Source organism: Gouania willdenowi, chromosome 4 (genome assembly GCF_900634775.1).
Source record: "Gouania willdenowi chromosome 4, fGouWil2.1, whole genome shotgun sequence".
Classification (NCBI taxonomy): Eukaryota; Metazoa; Chordata; class Actinopteri; order Blenniiformes; family Gobiesocidae; genus Gouania; species Gouania willdenowi.
Genome location: NC_041047.1, coordinates 11,718,321 through 11,735,910, shown reverse-complemented (window position 1 = coordinate 11,735,910; position 17,590 = coordinate 11,718,321). Strand labels below are relative to the sequence as shown.

General features: G+C 37.9%; 1 protein-coding gene across 2 annotated transcripts in view; it reads right to left on the bottom strand.

Annotated features, from left to right (window-relative positions):
* Positions 1 to 17,368, bottom strand: part of dennd1b (DENN/MADD domain containing 1B) — a 134,948-nt gene extending 117,580 nt beyond the window's left edge. For both annotated transcript variants that reach the window (XM_028445597.1, XM_028445598.1), the window contains exons 1-2: positions 17,101 to 17,368; positions 14,417 to 14,481 (exon numbers count right to left, since the gene is read on the bottom strand). In XM_028445597.1, coding sequence (XP_028301398.1) covers positions 14,417 to 14,481; positions 17,101 to 17,117 — 82 coding nt within the window. In that variant the 5' untranslated portion in view covers positions 17,118 to 17,368. The remainder of the gene's footprint in view (positions 1 to 14,416; positions 14,482 to 17,100) is intronic.
* Between the last annotated feature and the right edge of the window lie 222 nt (positions 17,369 to 17,590).

The following is a 17,590-nucleotide window of genomic DNA, read 5'->3' as shown; positions in this document are numbered from 1 at the left end:
TTTTACTTTACAGTTTGACCAACATCCCATCTGTTATCATTGAGGAGGCGGGGGTTTATGACCTATACCGTAGCCAGTCAGCAGGGAGAGCTCTAAAAAAAAATAAAAAAGCTTCACTCCACCACAGCTTGTCCCGTCCATTCTTTTTACAGTCTATGGTCTGATGTGGTTCACTGACACCTGGTGAACGGGCATTTACATGCTATGCATGTTAGCGCAAATAATGTTAAAAAACATTACTAAAAAATGTATTTAGACATTTGTACATATGGATCGATACAATAATCGCGCAGTGAATTACTATGATATAATGCCGATTCAATTTTTTCATACATCCTTCCTTTTTAGAAGAGGTCGACCGATATGAGATTTTCAAAGGCTGATGGCGATAAAAAAATTTTTTTTAAAATTTCAGCTGATGACCGATCTCTAAAGCAGACATACATTTTTTTTTTGAAGCACATTGATTATGAAAGACAACTGAAACACTCATATGATATAAATGTATATATATATATTAAACTAAATGCCCGTTTTAGGTATAACCACTCACTCCTATCCTCTGTTCACAGCCACCACCATTATACCTAAGCTTCACACTTGTCACCATATGCACAACTACAACATCACATCTCACTTTCCTTTCCATTTCCTTCCTTGAGTCTCTCCTCCCTGTTCCCTTCCCCCTCACTTAGGTGTAACACTGCCCTCTCTTTTTATGTCCTCCCTATAATAAAGTGTTGACCTTTACTTTTTAGTTTATAGTACCAGTTCTTTACATCTTTGAATGTGCACTTAAAACAATTAATGTACTTGCAAAACTTGCATAAAGGTTTGTGTCAGAAAACAAAGGCCTTGTGGGTAAATTGCATGATTTGCAATGATAAATGATCCCAGGCAAACAAAAAGGCATCAAGATTGACCTATATTTTCCTTCCTGAAAAAAATAGGCCAGAAACCAAATTAAGGGACAGTAAGGCTACTACAAACATCTTCACAATAATTGTGGGGTGTTAGGCAACACGGGAGCCGCTTTGGGTGGAGAGATGCAGCCTGGGGGCATTAGTGCTGACATGTAAATTGAGAGGACAGAAGCCGAAATGACAGCACAGACAGCAGGCTAGAACTGGAAGCATGGCTTGATATGGATTCAGCCATGGACACAACACAAGAATACAAAAGACAGCAGTCTGGATGTCATGATACCAGTATATCATGTCAATAAGTAGGTTGATTTCCCTAATTGCCGAGGAAAACACATTTCTGTCTTTTACATCATTCGTCTTTTATATCACTTTTCATCAGGCTGTCTGGCAGCTAGCTAGTTAGACCGATATGCAAACTGAAAGTGTGTCTACTGTCTTCTGCTCCAGTATCATCATATACCATCTACACAAAGGTTCATTTAGGGAAAACCAACAACTCTTAAGTAGTTTAACACTTCTGACTGCATTTTAAGGGCCAGTAGGATTCTTTGAGGATTAATGCATGTTTTTACAATTACTCAACAGTAAGGCTGCAATAATTCATAAATCAAATCGATTCATTCGATTAGAAAAAAGCTTTGATTACCATTTTGTTGCCTCGATGAATCATTTAATTAATGTGGCGCATTAAAATCAAATAAATGTATTGATCATTTACATCGATTAATCGGATAAGTATTTTGCTTATATTAAAAAACTAAATATCACGACTTGAGAGCAGATTTTAAATATTTTAAATGGATATAAAAAAAAAATTAACACAATTTTATGCTTGCAAGAACATTTATTTTGAATTGCACATCCATCAATATTGAGCAGTCATTTAAAATAAATTAATAAAAAATACCTGAGTGGAGCTGAAAACTTAATAAAAAAAATACTAAACACTAAAATAATCGATAGTTGCAGCCCTACTCAACAGCTAAAGGATGCAGTCAGAAACCACTAGACTTAAAGAGTAATTAAACCCTGAGGTTTTAGCTTAATAATTGTCTATACTTGGGGTATGTATGAGGTGATTATTGTGATTTTTAATTTTTTAATATATGACTTAAGAAACAACTAATCTGGAAATGTGTACACCTTCATGAGAACATTATGTATGTAATATATTTTATTGGTATATTTTACACTCAAAACATTGGCTTTAACATCCCATGTGCCAACATCTTAAAATAAAAAAATAACATACAATCAGGTTTCAGCGCACTTCTTTGTGTAGTTACAATGTCTCCTGCAGTGGAAAAGACTTTCCTGGTTAAATAAAGGTTATAAAAAAAAAAAAAATGATATGGAAGTATTGTGAATCGATCCACGAACTGCGCGACGTAATATCATGATATATCGCGGAATCAATTTTTTTCAACACCCCTCGTCTATACTATAAAATGTCTAAAGAACAATCTATTCTAAGCTAACTACATACCCAATACTCACTATAGCTCTCTATCCAACCTACTCACCACAGGTGGTAGTTTTTAAAGGAGGGGCAAGGCCAACAGTGGTGGTTCGTGACATTGGATGCCACCAAAACATCACAAAACACCATTCTCAGCCAATAGCAACATTCCATTTTAATCGCAGGGTTTCCAGCCACAGAGGGCAGTCATTGTTAATTTTTTACAATAAAATATGCAAAATTGAAATACTCCATCTAAAATGTCAAGAGTGGTACAAGAAACAATCAACACTACTTGATACCCAAGCACATTGGTTTTCAGCAGGAAAAAAGTGTTCTAGGGGTTTTGTTACTATTTAACAATTGGTACCCTAAACAAAACCTCAAAAGGAAACACAAGTATAAAGTTTGTTATTACCACAGATGCAAAGTCAATTAAAAAACCCCATATAAACTCTGCTCAACATGATGAACACTAAAGTCAACATATTTCCTGACACGGCTCCGATTTTCATCAAATCCAATCTGCCAGACTTGCAAAGATTAGCATCACCAAAGCAATATTAATGCCCAGGCTGTACTAATCCTGTTCATTTGTGGGCTAAACTAGGCCACACTTATATTACATGCATAGGAACCAGCCAATCATTGTTCTTTGACTCTGAATAATTGGTTTTCTGTGTTTGTGGGTATGTTTGGTTGGACATGCTTGTGCCATCTGTTGTGATAACCATACACCCTTTGCTATCAACTGTCTGAGGTGATTCATGTGGAAAAGAGATTAGCATTAAAATAACAATTGTTGATTTGCAAAGCTAAGATTAGCTAGACAATGTTCTAAACTTTGCTTGATCGGCTTTTGTTTCTTAACATATACTGTAAATGTATCCTCTTGTTGGAAGCAAAGCCTAAACTATGGTCATATGGTAATAAATGCATGTGCTATCAAATAAAGATGCACAGCAATCACATTGAGACAAAACAAGTCACAAACACTGCTTTGAGGCTTCAAGTGAGGATAACATGATGAAACTCTTCTGCATTCATCACAAATCATCTCACTTTAAATTATTGATCGGGTCCCTACTTTTCGCCCACTTTTTCGCTGTGGAAGATGGAAGCCTAAAAATAGCCTGTGAGAGTCTGTGCCGAGAAGTCCTTCCATGTTCTCTCGCTCTGGCAGCATTAGTGAATTCAGATGAGCTTCCCGTAGCTCTCAAAGCTTGCGTCTCTACCCCCACACATACATGCCGCCGTGCACCTATATACGCACACGTCGCGCACTGCACACTTATGCAGGGATCTGCCATCACACACAAAGACAGTTTGCCCCCAGAGTTTCATTGCTGCGTCAGTAAGCAGGAGAGCTCAGCCGACAGCCCTCACAGTATCTCACCCATCAGTTTATAGATTACTGCCATCAGCAAATTCCTCCGGTTTATTTTTACCAACCTCAAACCATCTCCTTTTACCTCAGTTTTACATGCTTTGGCAAATATTACAGGTAGTTCAAATTAATGTTGTATGCATATCGTGCATGTGTCGAAGCATGGCCAGGTCACATTGCACCACCCGGAAAGTCGCAGTTGTTTTCTTCCTGTGCATCATCTTGTACGGCCTGTCGATCCCTGCCATTATGATTCCAAAAACAAGTCTTAAAAACACATGCATTATTTAAAAGGGTGGATAGATTCTTCTAAAAGAAGAAAAAACAACAACAGCAAAATCAGGCAAGGCTCACACTGAGAAACTATTGAGAAACACTTTAAAAGGCTACTTTAATAGGATTACATTTATAAAAAACAGAAGTTTAGAGCCTATTTTAAAACAAAAAAAGGCAACAAAAAAAATACATAGTAGCAATTTAATGTTGGGGTTTTTCTCTAAAAACCCAAAACATATGGCTTTAAAGCAGGAAAAAGCAAAGTACACCAAGGAAATTACATCACCACATAGATTAGTTCTCAATAAATCAACCTAGAGTAAGAAGGTCCAGCAGTAGCACTCTCCCAGTTCAACAACATTGAAGGTTTCTAAGGAAAGATGTCCACTATTCTAAAATAGCAGATTGTCAGTAACATTTAAAATTGCAAGAAACAGGTAAAGTATCTATAGTCCATTCAATGGGCACTGTATAGAATGCCATAAGGCTGTGGGGGCGTGGAGTGGGTGGGGCATGCAAATGTGTGGAAACGGCGCACCACCTTGAGTTAATGGTACGTTCAAGGCTACTAGGAACTCTGAAAAAGTGCATTGGGCCACAAATCACATAACAGTGTTGTAAATACCATCTCGGTCAGCCATGTTTCGGATATATTTCAAAGTGCTGTGTCTGGAATGCTTTGAAGACTGAGATAGGAATTTTGAACTTGGAAATGGAGGTTTCAGAGTTGTGTTGAACGCAGCATTAGCCATAACGTTATAGGCCATATGTGGACTTCCTGTTAAGTGGAAATTGCACCTCTAGGTGACGCAAATCAGATCGAAATTCTATATATAACCCCTTTAGCTTCTTGAAGCAGATGCTGGCTTGGATATGATAATAAATTATAATGTGTGGTCAACGTTTGTTAACGTGATAGAATCAGAATCATTTACTGTATTAATGGCAACACAACAGAGTTGAAGGAATTTGTTTTCAGTTCAGCACATCATGCTCACATAAAGTAGAAGAAATGAACAGGCATGAGGGTTGAACGAGTTTAGCAATGGCAAAATGCTAGTTCTGACTGATAGATGTCTATACAGAGCGCATCACACCAGGATGAGGAACAGCTTTTTTCCTGAAGCTGTTAGACTATTGAAATCTGGTGGAGCTCTGTAGCTTAAAACAGCATGAACAGTTCTTATTTTTTAAAAGACTCTTTGTTGTTGAAGAGTTTTCATATGCAATGTGCAAGGCTTATGGTATAAATGTTGAGATTTTGGTTGATGGGGGTGGGGGAGACTTTTTCCCTATTTTCAATTATAACAATGATGCTATGATACGTTGAATTTGACAAATTCCCAATTTTTACCGTTTAATCTTACTGCAAACATAAGCAGTGAGGGTAAGACGCATGTAGTGCCGTTTTCAAAAGGGAGCTGGAGGGAGACCCAGAAAGCAGCAGGGCACCACACAGCAACTGAATGCATGAGTGACTGAGAGTGTGCGGCTACAAATGAGTCCTGACAAACACTGAAGGAGAATGAAAAACACAGCAAGGTAATACTAATGGGCTGGCTTCATCTCTCACATACCCACAAATTTATATCCAAATTAGTCGTATGTTAAGCGCCCCTCATGAGCACTATTTGTCATATTAGGGTCACTTCCTGGGGTTGAGGTCATATACAGAAAGAATATTTTCTATACAACTGCTATCTCTTGTGATATCAACCTACAAAAAATTATGTGCCACTCCCAACCACTGCTCATCACAGCTTATGACCTCAAAACTGTATAGCTGCATGAAGAATAGAGAAAAAAATTAATAAATGAAGATGAGAAAACTGGTCTATTAGAGTATGGACACTGTGTGAACACGTTGAGTAAAAAGAAGTTCACTTACACGGTGATCATTACCATTCAGTAGCCAGGAAGACAGACTTCCTCAACTGTAACAAATTAAATATGACAAAGACTGGGACAATCCCTAATAGTGTGCAGTTAAAAAAATACCAATTTAACAAAGCTACACAGCTGAGATGGAACAGAAAGTCAGAGAGGTTGAATATAAACAAAGTGCAAGATCCCGGGGTGCACTCCAGACTGAGTGGAAGAGTGTGGCCTCTCTAATACCCAATCAACACCCTTCGTGTTGCCACAGCATCCACTAGTGCTTCAATGGCCTCCAGTCGGAGAGTGAGCCCAACGTGAGATCAGCACACAGGCGGTACCCAATCAAGCTGCAGCGTCTGCAATGCTCAGGTCAAGGAGCAATTCTGACATTTTGCTGAATGTCAACGTGCAACCTTTTCTAAAAGTTCTACTAAACTGGAGTTTTGCTCAATGAATGAAAAAGGTGGAGGAAGAAAAAAAAAGGTAAAGCCAGAAGTGTAAAAATCTTATAGCACAGTGTTGCTTGTTCAGGGAGGCTACAGGGGGGAAGGAGAGGGAAATATAACTATGACTAGGAAATCATAAAAGACTTTTGTTATTGCTCACATTCTTCATTCCTTACATTGGTGGGATGTTAAGGCAAGGCCATTTTATTTCTATAGTATATTTCATACACAAGACAACACAATGTGCTTCCATTAAACGGGCAGTATTATGAAAAAAAAAATCACTTTATAATGGTTTTGCTACAGTGATATACATGCTTTTAGCCTCATTCAGAGGGTCAAAGTTGAAAAAGTTCTGTTTCCTCCCTCCCATGTTATTCCACATTTTGTAAAAAGTCAGCTTCAAATGGGCGAGTTGGATTTTTCTTGCGCTGTGACATCACAGCGCAGAAACTCCTCCTCCTGACAATCCTGGCTCCTCCTACCCTATAAGAATATGAGCTCCTCCCTCTCAAACTACCTCACAGGTAAAAGAAACACCGCAGTTTAATATAGATTATACTTTATTGTCATATTGTATATGCAAAGCTACATACATGTGTTTTCTGCATTTAACCCCTCACTGAGGAGCAGTGGCCAGCAAAGGTGTAGCACCCGGAGCAGTTCCATTTTTAGTATCTGTTATATCACCTCGTATCTCCTTTGACATGATTTGACGTGTTTGTGACCCAATGTGACGAAGAGATTGGACAAAACAAATGATTATCACCTTAAATGCACTATTACTGGAGTTAATAGAAATGAGGAGGAGAAGAAAGTGAGAGCTTAACACTCTGGTGAGTGTTTGAAGCAGCTGATGACTCCACTGCTGCTGATGTGATAAACACACACCATGAAGCAGCGCCGAGACAGACTCACAATCACAATAGCCGCTTAAACAGCCATGTGTTTACTGTAATGGGCAGTTTTTTGGCTGAAAACAGTAACAAGAGTGTGTGGATAGCAAAAGACAATCGCTTTGGTGATCACTGATCACCCTTGAGAGAGCGAGACATGAAGTCAGCGTCGACAGACACGCCCACCCATGCATATGCACGAAGGCTCAAAAACAGGCTGTTTTTAGAAGCATCATTAAAATGACTTTTCAGAGGGCTAAAACTCCACAAAACAGTCAAGTTTGGGAAAATAAACCTCAAATACTGTGTTGTTGGGGTTCTTAGAACAAATGGAGATGGGTGAAAAATAGCATAATACTGGACCTTTAAAGAGGGAGGAAAGTTATTTCTTATAAGCAACAATAGAAAGGGATATGGTTCATCTACATTTCTTCATGCAGTCTTCAAATAGTTCCGCCATCAGTTTCTGTCTGAGTTGCATAGTGCACCATGCTGACCCATGAGACCGCTGTTTGTCCATGTAGGAATGATTCATTTGGGACCATTAGTCTCATGGTAAGACTGTCTCACAAAAAAATGGCTTAGATCCAAAAAAAAATATTATATTATAATTTTTCATGTCAAGCTTATATAAGTAATTTCCCACTGGTATAAATAAAGTACTTCTTCTGTTTCTGATTCGGTTTGCCATTCAATCCTTTTTAGGCTAAATTGTCAGACACTTGAAAAGTGAGTACGTGCACATATACTGTATGTGTTTACATGTTTATTCATTGCAGTCAACATAAATGTTTAAAAACCAACAGCATTGTCTGACTGTTTGTTTGTTGGTTGTTGTTTTTTTCAATAAGAAACCATTCCCCTGATTGCAGCATGAATGTTGTTGTGAAACTGATATGCTGATTCGTTACATTTATTGCTTTGTTATTGGGAACAGTCTGGCTGGGGGAAGCGGGCGAGGACAGGTAGCATCTGTCCCCACCTACTGCCTTGGCAGCATTAGCTTCATCTGCTTGCTTTGGCAGCATCTTGGAGGCACATCAATATGGCTTTATATAGCCAGGGCCATTGGTAGCTAGCATGCCAGTCACGCTCTCAGGCAACACACGTTCGCAGCCTGAGCATTCGCGGAGCACTGAGCCAAAGGAGCTAAGCGAAGCTGAGCTCCGACTGAACAGGGAGGCCAGGTCTCTGTGGACCAGCATGGGGAATAAAGGGCTAGTGTCTGTCATCTAGCCACACATCCATGATTAGAAGTTTAGGGCCAAGTCCAGATATGAAATGTGCCATTTTGTAGCTGCAAGCTTTATTTTTTAGCTTTTGTTTTCCCCCCTCAAGCTACATTTTTAGAGTGGAATACTGATGCTTTTCAGGCTTCCTCAATTTTTATTGTGTGAAAATGTAATGTTCATTCTTTTCCTCCTTACACACAACTAATAAAATAATAAAATCAAAATCCTCATGTAGGTAACTTCATCTCTGATGTTTGCCAAGAAAGACAAATCAAACCTCCTGGTGGGAGAAACATTTGGGAGCTTTTCCAACAGGAAACCCCTCAGAGCCCTGACAGTGTTAATTATCCTGCATTTACCTCCACACTTACAAATCCTCATTATTTTCCTTCACCTCAGAAAGATAGCAACTTGATCTGCATGTTAGTGGGTTAAATCTGATTTTATATCATCAGGAAAGGTCATGCTAACAAAACGCAATAGAGCACACGTCAGACAGAGTAGATGAATGACAATGTTGGCTGAACTCCACAGATCATCAGTGGAATATTTATTATTAGGCCCATTAAACTCTCATTTACATGTCAATACACTGCATTTGCATTTGGTTTCCGCTTTTTAATAACACCAAATAATATTGCTGAGCTCCATTTTATGATGTGAAAACAGCCGTGAATATTCAAGGCACGGATTCCTATCCACATCTACAACTGTCTGTTGGCAACAAATACCTTGAGACGGTGGTTTCTGTACAGGGCATACAGTGAACTCTGGGACTATATTAACAGTAATTAATTATTTACTCCATCATTATATCTTTTGGAGTATGCAAAGCACACAACTATATAACTAATACTTTAATAAATTGAACATTGATAGCCGTAAATTGAATGAACTGACATACTCTATTTGTCCAAGGTACTGTGTAAATATTAAAAAAACAAACAAAAACAACCATCTTGCAATACCCATTTTCCTCACGATACTTTAGCTACTAATGATCCAGGGAGTGTAATAAATGAATATTTGAATCTACTTGCTTCAACATGGGATAAAAAAACTAAAATAAATTCTTCCTAAATTCCAGCCACACTTTGGGACTGGAACTCTCCGTCCATCTGCACACACATTGACTTCCAAATAAAACTAAGTCATTTTTTTCTGGAGTGAAATGAGAAAGTAAAATTGCAAATGGAAAAACTCTATCCAAATCTATAGCGACACGTACTGCTTTTAGTTGAATAATTCCACTAAAGCTTAATTATACTAAAAAAATCAAAATCCAAAACTCAATTACAAGCAAAATCACAATGTTTTAAATTGTTGGGTTGGTTTGTTTTCAACAAGTACAAGTAATTTAAACACATTACCAAAAAATAGCACATGTAGGACCTCAAAATTTCCATAATCAAATGAAAAAGACAGATATCACATAATTATATTCCTTGTATATATGACTGAAGGAGCTGTAGTGATCCCTCCCTCAATGTACAGGTCATATTTTGATCTCACTATTTCATTGTTTGAAATAAGTTTATTAAAGTTGCACTACCTGATTATCCCGTCCCCCACTCTGATAATCTCTCCCAGTCTCCTCCTCTCATGAAAGTGCACGTCATCGCGCACGAGAGCTGAACGTGCACTACCGGTAAAAGGATGCACACAAAATATAGGAAAATGGGACATTAGATTACCTGTCTAGATGGAAAACAGCCACTTGCGTGTCCAAAATTAGTCCAAGACTAATGCTCTGCTCACCCCTCCTTTCTCTAAATCCTGTGATTGGAGCTGGAGGGGGTGACCCCCAACATTTTGTCTTCCGTGGTTTTATTAACTAAAATAATGTATTATAAGGCACAGAGAGCATGCAGATGTACAATTTTTAGAAATTCTTTTTTTTTTTTTTTTTTTTTTAATTAAATTAAAAAAAAACTAGTACCCCAGCTTTTTTAATCCTTTACTTCTCTTTCTTTGAGGCCATTGGCACTTGCATGGAAGCCAGGTGTTTCAGTGTCCGGATTTACCAAGACATGGCCTCTGTTCACGTCTTGAGCAAGGTATCTGGAGATATTTTACAGATTAATGAATTTGTCCAGGTTTCCCAGAGACCATGAACACATCTCAGGGAACATGTTAATTTAAAAAATAGTAACCCAACTAATATTTGCTCCATCTGAGAAATTCCATCAGTTTCTGAAAGCTAAGGCATTACTCTTTACAGCCAAAATAATTTTATGCACACGTGACAGAATCATTAAAGATACCACTTTGTTTTGACGAAATCGTCACACTCGAGGAAAAAAGTAACATGAGCAAAGTCAGAGAGAGAAAGAGAAGGCCTGAAGGCTATAGCCTAGGAATTTAACCTATAGGAAGATAATGTAAGTTTGAGTTTTTATCATAGTTTTAATTTCTAGGAGGTGATGTTTCTCAAAGTTTCATTGATTGAGAGTTTTTAAGAATGTCTATATGAGATTTTTGAAGTACAGTTTATTTATTATAATGCATAATAAAGGTGAGTCACCACTGATTTGAGATTGTTTTTAAGTGTTTGTTATAAAGAAATAAATACACAACATGCAATACATTGAAACCTTATGAACAACAACTTATTTATTTAATATATTGTATTACCATTTTGCCGTTACAATGTAGATTTATGAAAACGTCGAGTACTTTGAGTATGCCGAGGTCAACTCAAGCGTCCTTTTCTTTAGGAAATGAAACTATAGTCACCCTAGATGTTTTTTGTTTTGTACCACTGACTACAGAAGGTGTGAAAATGACTAAGTAGCCTACAGGAAGTTCACAGATCGCTCACCTATGAAAGACTTAGCTACTTTATCTTGACGCCTTTTTTTAAAAAAGACATCGAGATCAAATCCGATGTTAACTGTGGAAACTATCCGCAGTTCTATCATGCATCAAATTATGCTTCTGTCAACAGATCTGCTTTGAGACTTGCCGGACCAGCATGTGATGAGAGCGGCCACACCAGGATGCAGCATCAGCAAAAAGTAAACACAGCAGATGATATGCTACAGGAGAAGAACGTTTGTCACATTCTTCCTGTCAGCCTTTAAGACACAAATACCATCATCCAAGTCAACAAATAATCAACAGTGAATGAAACGTCTACTCCCTACTGAACAGGGGAGAGGTAAAAAGCACAGCCCAGCATGAAAATGTCATCACTTCTCCAAATGTTGTGAAGATTTAATCATCACCCATCGTTGCACTTCTGTGGCTTTGCACCTTAAAAGCAATGGGTAGAATTTTTTTTTAAATGAAATGGAATTAAGTTGCTTCTGACTAATAACTTTAAGTTCAGCTGCAGGAGAAAGACCTTTTGTTTGTGGTGAGTATCAGTGGAGGTTTCACATCATGGCCACAGCTTGTCTGCTATGACTCAGAGCGTTAACTCATTCAGCTCTGCCCAAAAGTGAAGAGTTATAGAAGCATAGGGTTGTCAAAAAATTGTATTGAGTAATAATGGATCTTTTACACAATATCCATTCAGCCATGTTAATGTCTATCAGTGGCCCCACACTCGTCCACTTCCATTAATAGGACATTTCACTTTAAGAGTCAAAAAAAGAAAGCCAAAGTGATCCAGTTCAGAGGGAAGTAGGTCCTTCGTCAAACGGTGATCTGAAACTGCTTCGCTGGAAATCAGCCCACCACACACGGAGGCTCCGCCTACTCAACATTTTAACTTCCTCAGCAGCAAAGCTTCATCTCACATCAACCCCAGACATTTATCAGATGGTAAAGCCACATTTTCTGTGACACAGATGAACTGGTGTGTTAGTATCTGGAATGCGTGAGTTTTACTTTGAAGAGTACATAGACGATCGCCTTCACTTCACACAATACACAGACATTGGAAATCTGCAATGTTGAGACATCTCACTGTTAAAAATACACGTTTTTTTTTTTAAATGTAAAATTACAAAAGAAAACAGACATGCAATTCAGATATTCAATCAAAGGAACAAATGTTGGGAAAGTTATAACCTGTTGGCACTAAAAAAGTAAGACAGTGGAGAATAGCACTTATTGGCCGATATCGGACCAATAAGATATCAGCATGAATCATACACACTTTCATTCCTTCTTTTGTAGAGTGGAACGTTAAAAAAGGCTTGATCGAGTGATGTTTCTCAAACAGAGAACAATAGTCAGCATTAGTAGGTATGAGAAAAACAGACCTATTTATTATTAACCAATAGATTACGTTGAAGTGCAAAATAACCAGTAGTTTAACTTACACATAAGCATATTCTACAACTGAATAGAATAAAATCAATCATAAATTAGAAGAACCTGAAAAACAGCCTCAGTAAATCCAATAAATATATATGTATTAGAGTGCTTGCATCTCAGATTTTAGCCGATACTTGTTTTTTGCTGAAAAAGCACCAATATCCGATCGGGACACCTATAGTTTATATAGTAGAAAAAGGTCTTCCACTTATTGTAGATGTAAACACTTTCCATTGATTAGATTTGCTTTTGTAAAAGCAGTCAAACACTGTAAATGTAAAATAATAATTATATTGATAGGGTGAAACCTGTCCCATTGAGAGCAACCAAAATGCTGCTTTTCACCTCATTAAAAACACTTTGGCTACATCCATTCCCATTGGATTAGAACTCAGCGTGGAGAAAACACTTTGTTGAAATGAGTGAAGTAATGGCATGCTTTACATTTGACCTGAGGTGTGCAAAAACTGCTCTGCAGCTTCTCCCCTGGCGAAACGGGAGTCCGGATATGAGTCTGACCCCAGATCAGAAATGGAGGAAGTGGGTTATTATAGTAAAGGCCGATGCTTTACGAGCTTGGTTTCAAATCAGATATGAGCTCTACATGCAAGGACAACTCTAAGTCTACTATAGCAAACCATCCAATAACACCTCTTTACGAGTCAACACGAAGCAGGCAGAACAGGACAGCTGGTGTAATATAGGGGGAATGTTTTTACATGATATTTGACTTTTGAGTGATACTGGACATTCACGTGAAATATTGGTTGTTTTATTTTCACTGCTGATGTAAAGGTAGAGTGCTGTGCTGTTCCTTGGTGCCCACAGTCATTTCCCAGGCTAGCAGAGGTCACCGCTGCTGGAATGTGGGACCACTGCAAAACAGCAGTGCAGTTGATGCAGCTTGCTGACCCAAGCATGATCTTTCCAAAAACAGTCTTTGCTGGGTCACGCGTGGGAGAAAAATGCCTTTAGTGGTGAAAGGTCCAGTCCACTGGTCAAATGAATGCAGACTGGGCAGCAGATACTTTTAAAACTAATGACAGCCACCATCTCTGACACTATGTGGATCTTGACAGAGTAAACTCTAAATGACATGCAAGTGGAATGAAACCAAGCTCATCCTGTGTGTTTGTGTTGTACGTGACTGAACTCAGCCATACATCACACCTCTCTGACGCCGGGTGTGGAACTTGTAATTTTGTGCAGCAGTAATGATCAGTTACTACAGCCATTACATAATCTCCTGACAGTAAACCATTATTGTCAGTTTGAAAAAGAACAGGAAAGCAGACATCTTCAATGCAGCGGATGTTTGTAGAAAAATACATTCTCATTTTTAATGATAATTTAAAGCCGGTCCAAGAATGTTTATTCATTATTTTTCCCTTTCTGGAAAAATCCTAGCTCTTCATTATTGTGATTTAATCTAATCAGATTCATTTAACCAGAAAACACTGAAGTTGTAACCTTTGCTGACGGTATAAGTTTGATACTAACCAGAGGCAATACTTTAATGTCACTTTAATAAAAACAGATGATTCACGTCAACAAAATCAAATATGCACCAGTTTTAATAAATGCCATGGAATAGTTGAGAACTTGTTCACAACTTCTAAACAGATGGATGACAACAATTAAAGCACCTACCTTCATTTTCGGAATTCGGGCATGCAACTTGTACAATGACATCGAAAGTCCTCTCTGGATTTTCCCTGAAATGAATTTAAAAAAAAAGATTATTTGGTGGAAATTTGAAACCAGCAACGTTCATTAATTTACTTGCAAGCACAATAACTTTGATTCAGTTAAATTAGAAACACTACATTGTAAATAATTATTCATTAAGAGCCGAAATGCTGTGCTATGTCTGAAGTAATTCACTCAATATATTGGTTTCTAAAATATATTTTATATTTGATAATATACAGTATATTATATCCCTTTCACAAGTTTGCCAATAAATATTTTCGAATGTTAAATGGAAGCCAAAGTAGGGAGAGAAAGCCCACTAACACACAGGGAGAACATGAAACCCACACAAACCCACAACCTTCTAGCTCTGAGACAAAACTGCTATCTGAATACACACCTGGCGATTATTACGTGATGATCCAAAAATATCTTTCAGCAAAAACAAAGAAAGCACCTCAACATAACTGAATGTCAGTTGAATTATGTGCATTAATACAATCTTAATGGTGTTATTGATAATTATGGGCAAAGCTGTGCAGAAGATAGAAGATCATAGGTTCATAGTTTACATGTTCTCACAATCACAGAGCCGTTAATCATCACTTTGTGCCACACATCCAGATGTAATGGTCTACCTAACCTTTAAGGGAGCTCTTATACATCTGCTTACTCCACATACCCAATTAGGGGTGAGTATTGGCAAGGCTGTTGCAATACGATACAAATCGCGATACGTCGGTCACGATACGATATGGCGATATTCTACCCAGTTAATATCAAAATTAAACGTAGAGATGAAAAATCAAGTTGCTGTATATGTTCATCACAAGATATTGATCACTCAGAGGACAAAGTGAGTCAAAACTATTTGCTTCAAAACATTTATTATTTATTATTAGTGTTTTTGCACATTTTCACTGAAAAAAAGAAAATGCAGTGTTACACACTGCCATCATAAAATAAAGTACAACAAGTTTCTTTTCACTGAAACTACTGTGTAGAAGTCTCAAAGTAACCATGACAACATAATGACAGCTTTGCAACAACTGTAAGTGAGAACATTAAGGATAAATCACCCTGAGTTACTGACAATGCACAAAAATAAGAGAAAATAATTTATCCTTGTGTCAGTTTAAGCAGTGATCTGAACACTATATGAAAATAAAATGTCTGTGCATACATAAATATTGCAGGCATTACACACTGCCAAATATTAAAAAAGAAAAAAAGAAAAAATGATTTTTTAAATAATAAAAATGATTTAAAATCGGCACCCAAAAAATCGCGATATATCGTTAAAATTGATTTTTTTTTTACACACCCCTATACCCAATCCGACATAAAGAAGTAAACTTTAAACTAATAAAATCATCACCAAGTTTTCTGCCATTAGGGATGTCCCGACTCGCGATACAACTTTTTCACTTCCGATACGATACCAATATTGCAGCCTTGCGTATTGGCCGATATCGATCTGATGCGATATCAGCACAAATCATACATACTTTTATTACTTATTTTGTCGTGTGAAATGTATGAAAAAGTTTGATCCAGTGATGTTACTCAAACGGAGAACAATAGTCAGCAACAGTAGGTATAAGAAAAACAGACCCATTTATTTACATACATTTTAACCTTCAACATAATATCTAGAGTATTCTACAATTGAATAAATATAATATAATATATTATATGTGAGATTTTAAATGCAGTCTGATAAAATCCGATACTCGTTTTCTGGCCGATATCAATATTGAATCGGGACACCCCTAGCTGCCATATCTAATAGTAATGCCGACTTGAAGCACTGTAGTCCATTCAACACATTCAGAGCAATTTTAAACACATTTTGTGAGGAATGATTTAGATGTAATCAATGTACAAACAATCTATGTTGATCCTGCTGGAACTCATATCTGTCACTTATTGCTTAGATAGTGTCTTCTTACGTATTTTATGTATACATAGAAGTGAAAACTAGGGCGAAATAATGTTGAAATTACTCATTTTCCAGCATAAAATCTGTGGCCCACTTGAGATCAAAGTGCTCCATATTTGGACCCTGAACCAAAATTAGTTTAACACCCCCTGACCTACAGTATTTTAGTAAATACATATCATGTACATTACGCCATTTAGGCTACGAATGGGAACATGTATGTACACATACTACAAAAGCTTCCCTGTTTGAATTAAATTGCTCAAAATAAATAAATAATAAATAAGTACATATATATTTTGTATTAAAAGCCTATTTTCATTCTAAGATTGTATTTCTGGGTTAACAACATGATAGTTGAAGTGAGACGTTGACTTGTCACATGGTCCATTTCAGCATGTTTTCCTCCCAACAGGACAAGTTTAAGTAAATAAACCTATAATGACAGACTGTACATGGTATCAGTGTGTGGTAGCAGCAGTGTAAGCCCCTGCTCGGTTAGCAGAGCAGCTAATCGGTGGTCAGTCAGTCAGTCAGTCAGTAAAACACAGTAACAGACTGACCTACATGCTGCCAGCTGGCCTACCTCTTAAATCCGCGGCTGGAGAATCGCAAATTACGCCAACATTCCTACGCATGCGGCTCCATGTGTACGTGATAAAGCACACAGAGAAGCAGACGGAGGGACTACTGTACTCACTTTATCCTGCAGTCCATGGTTTGGTCACACCATCGCGACAGCTTGGTGCTGTCGGCCGCTCGGAGTCGGTCTGCAGCTCGCCTCTCTCTCTCTCTCTTTCTCCGTCTCCCCTGTCTCTATCTAAAGCCTCCGGAAGACTGCGGTGACAGCATGCCGAAAGCCGGGGTGGTGTCGTACTGTGAACCGGCCTCGGCGCTTGTTTGCGTGGCCTGAAGAAGCTCCTCCGACCAGCACCACCGCGTCTGCTTCCCACAACAAACAGCGCTCCAGGAAGTGCTGTCAGATAGCTGATGACGTCAGCACGTCCCATGCGCACCTTGCTGCTGCTGCTGCGCTGAGGATGAGGATGAGGACAGCGGATCTTCATCACAAGCTGGTCATGTATGGAGGTAGATTTGTCTCTTTATTATCCAATTTAAAAAAAAAAAAAAAAAAAAGGCTGCTTCAAATCAAAAAAAAGTTAATTTTAATTAAAAAAAAAATAAAACGT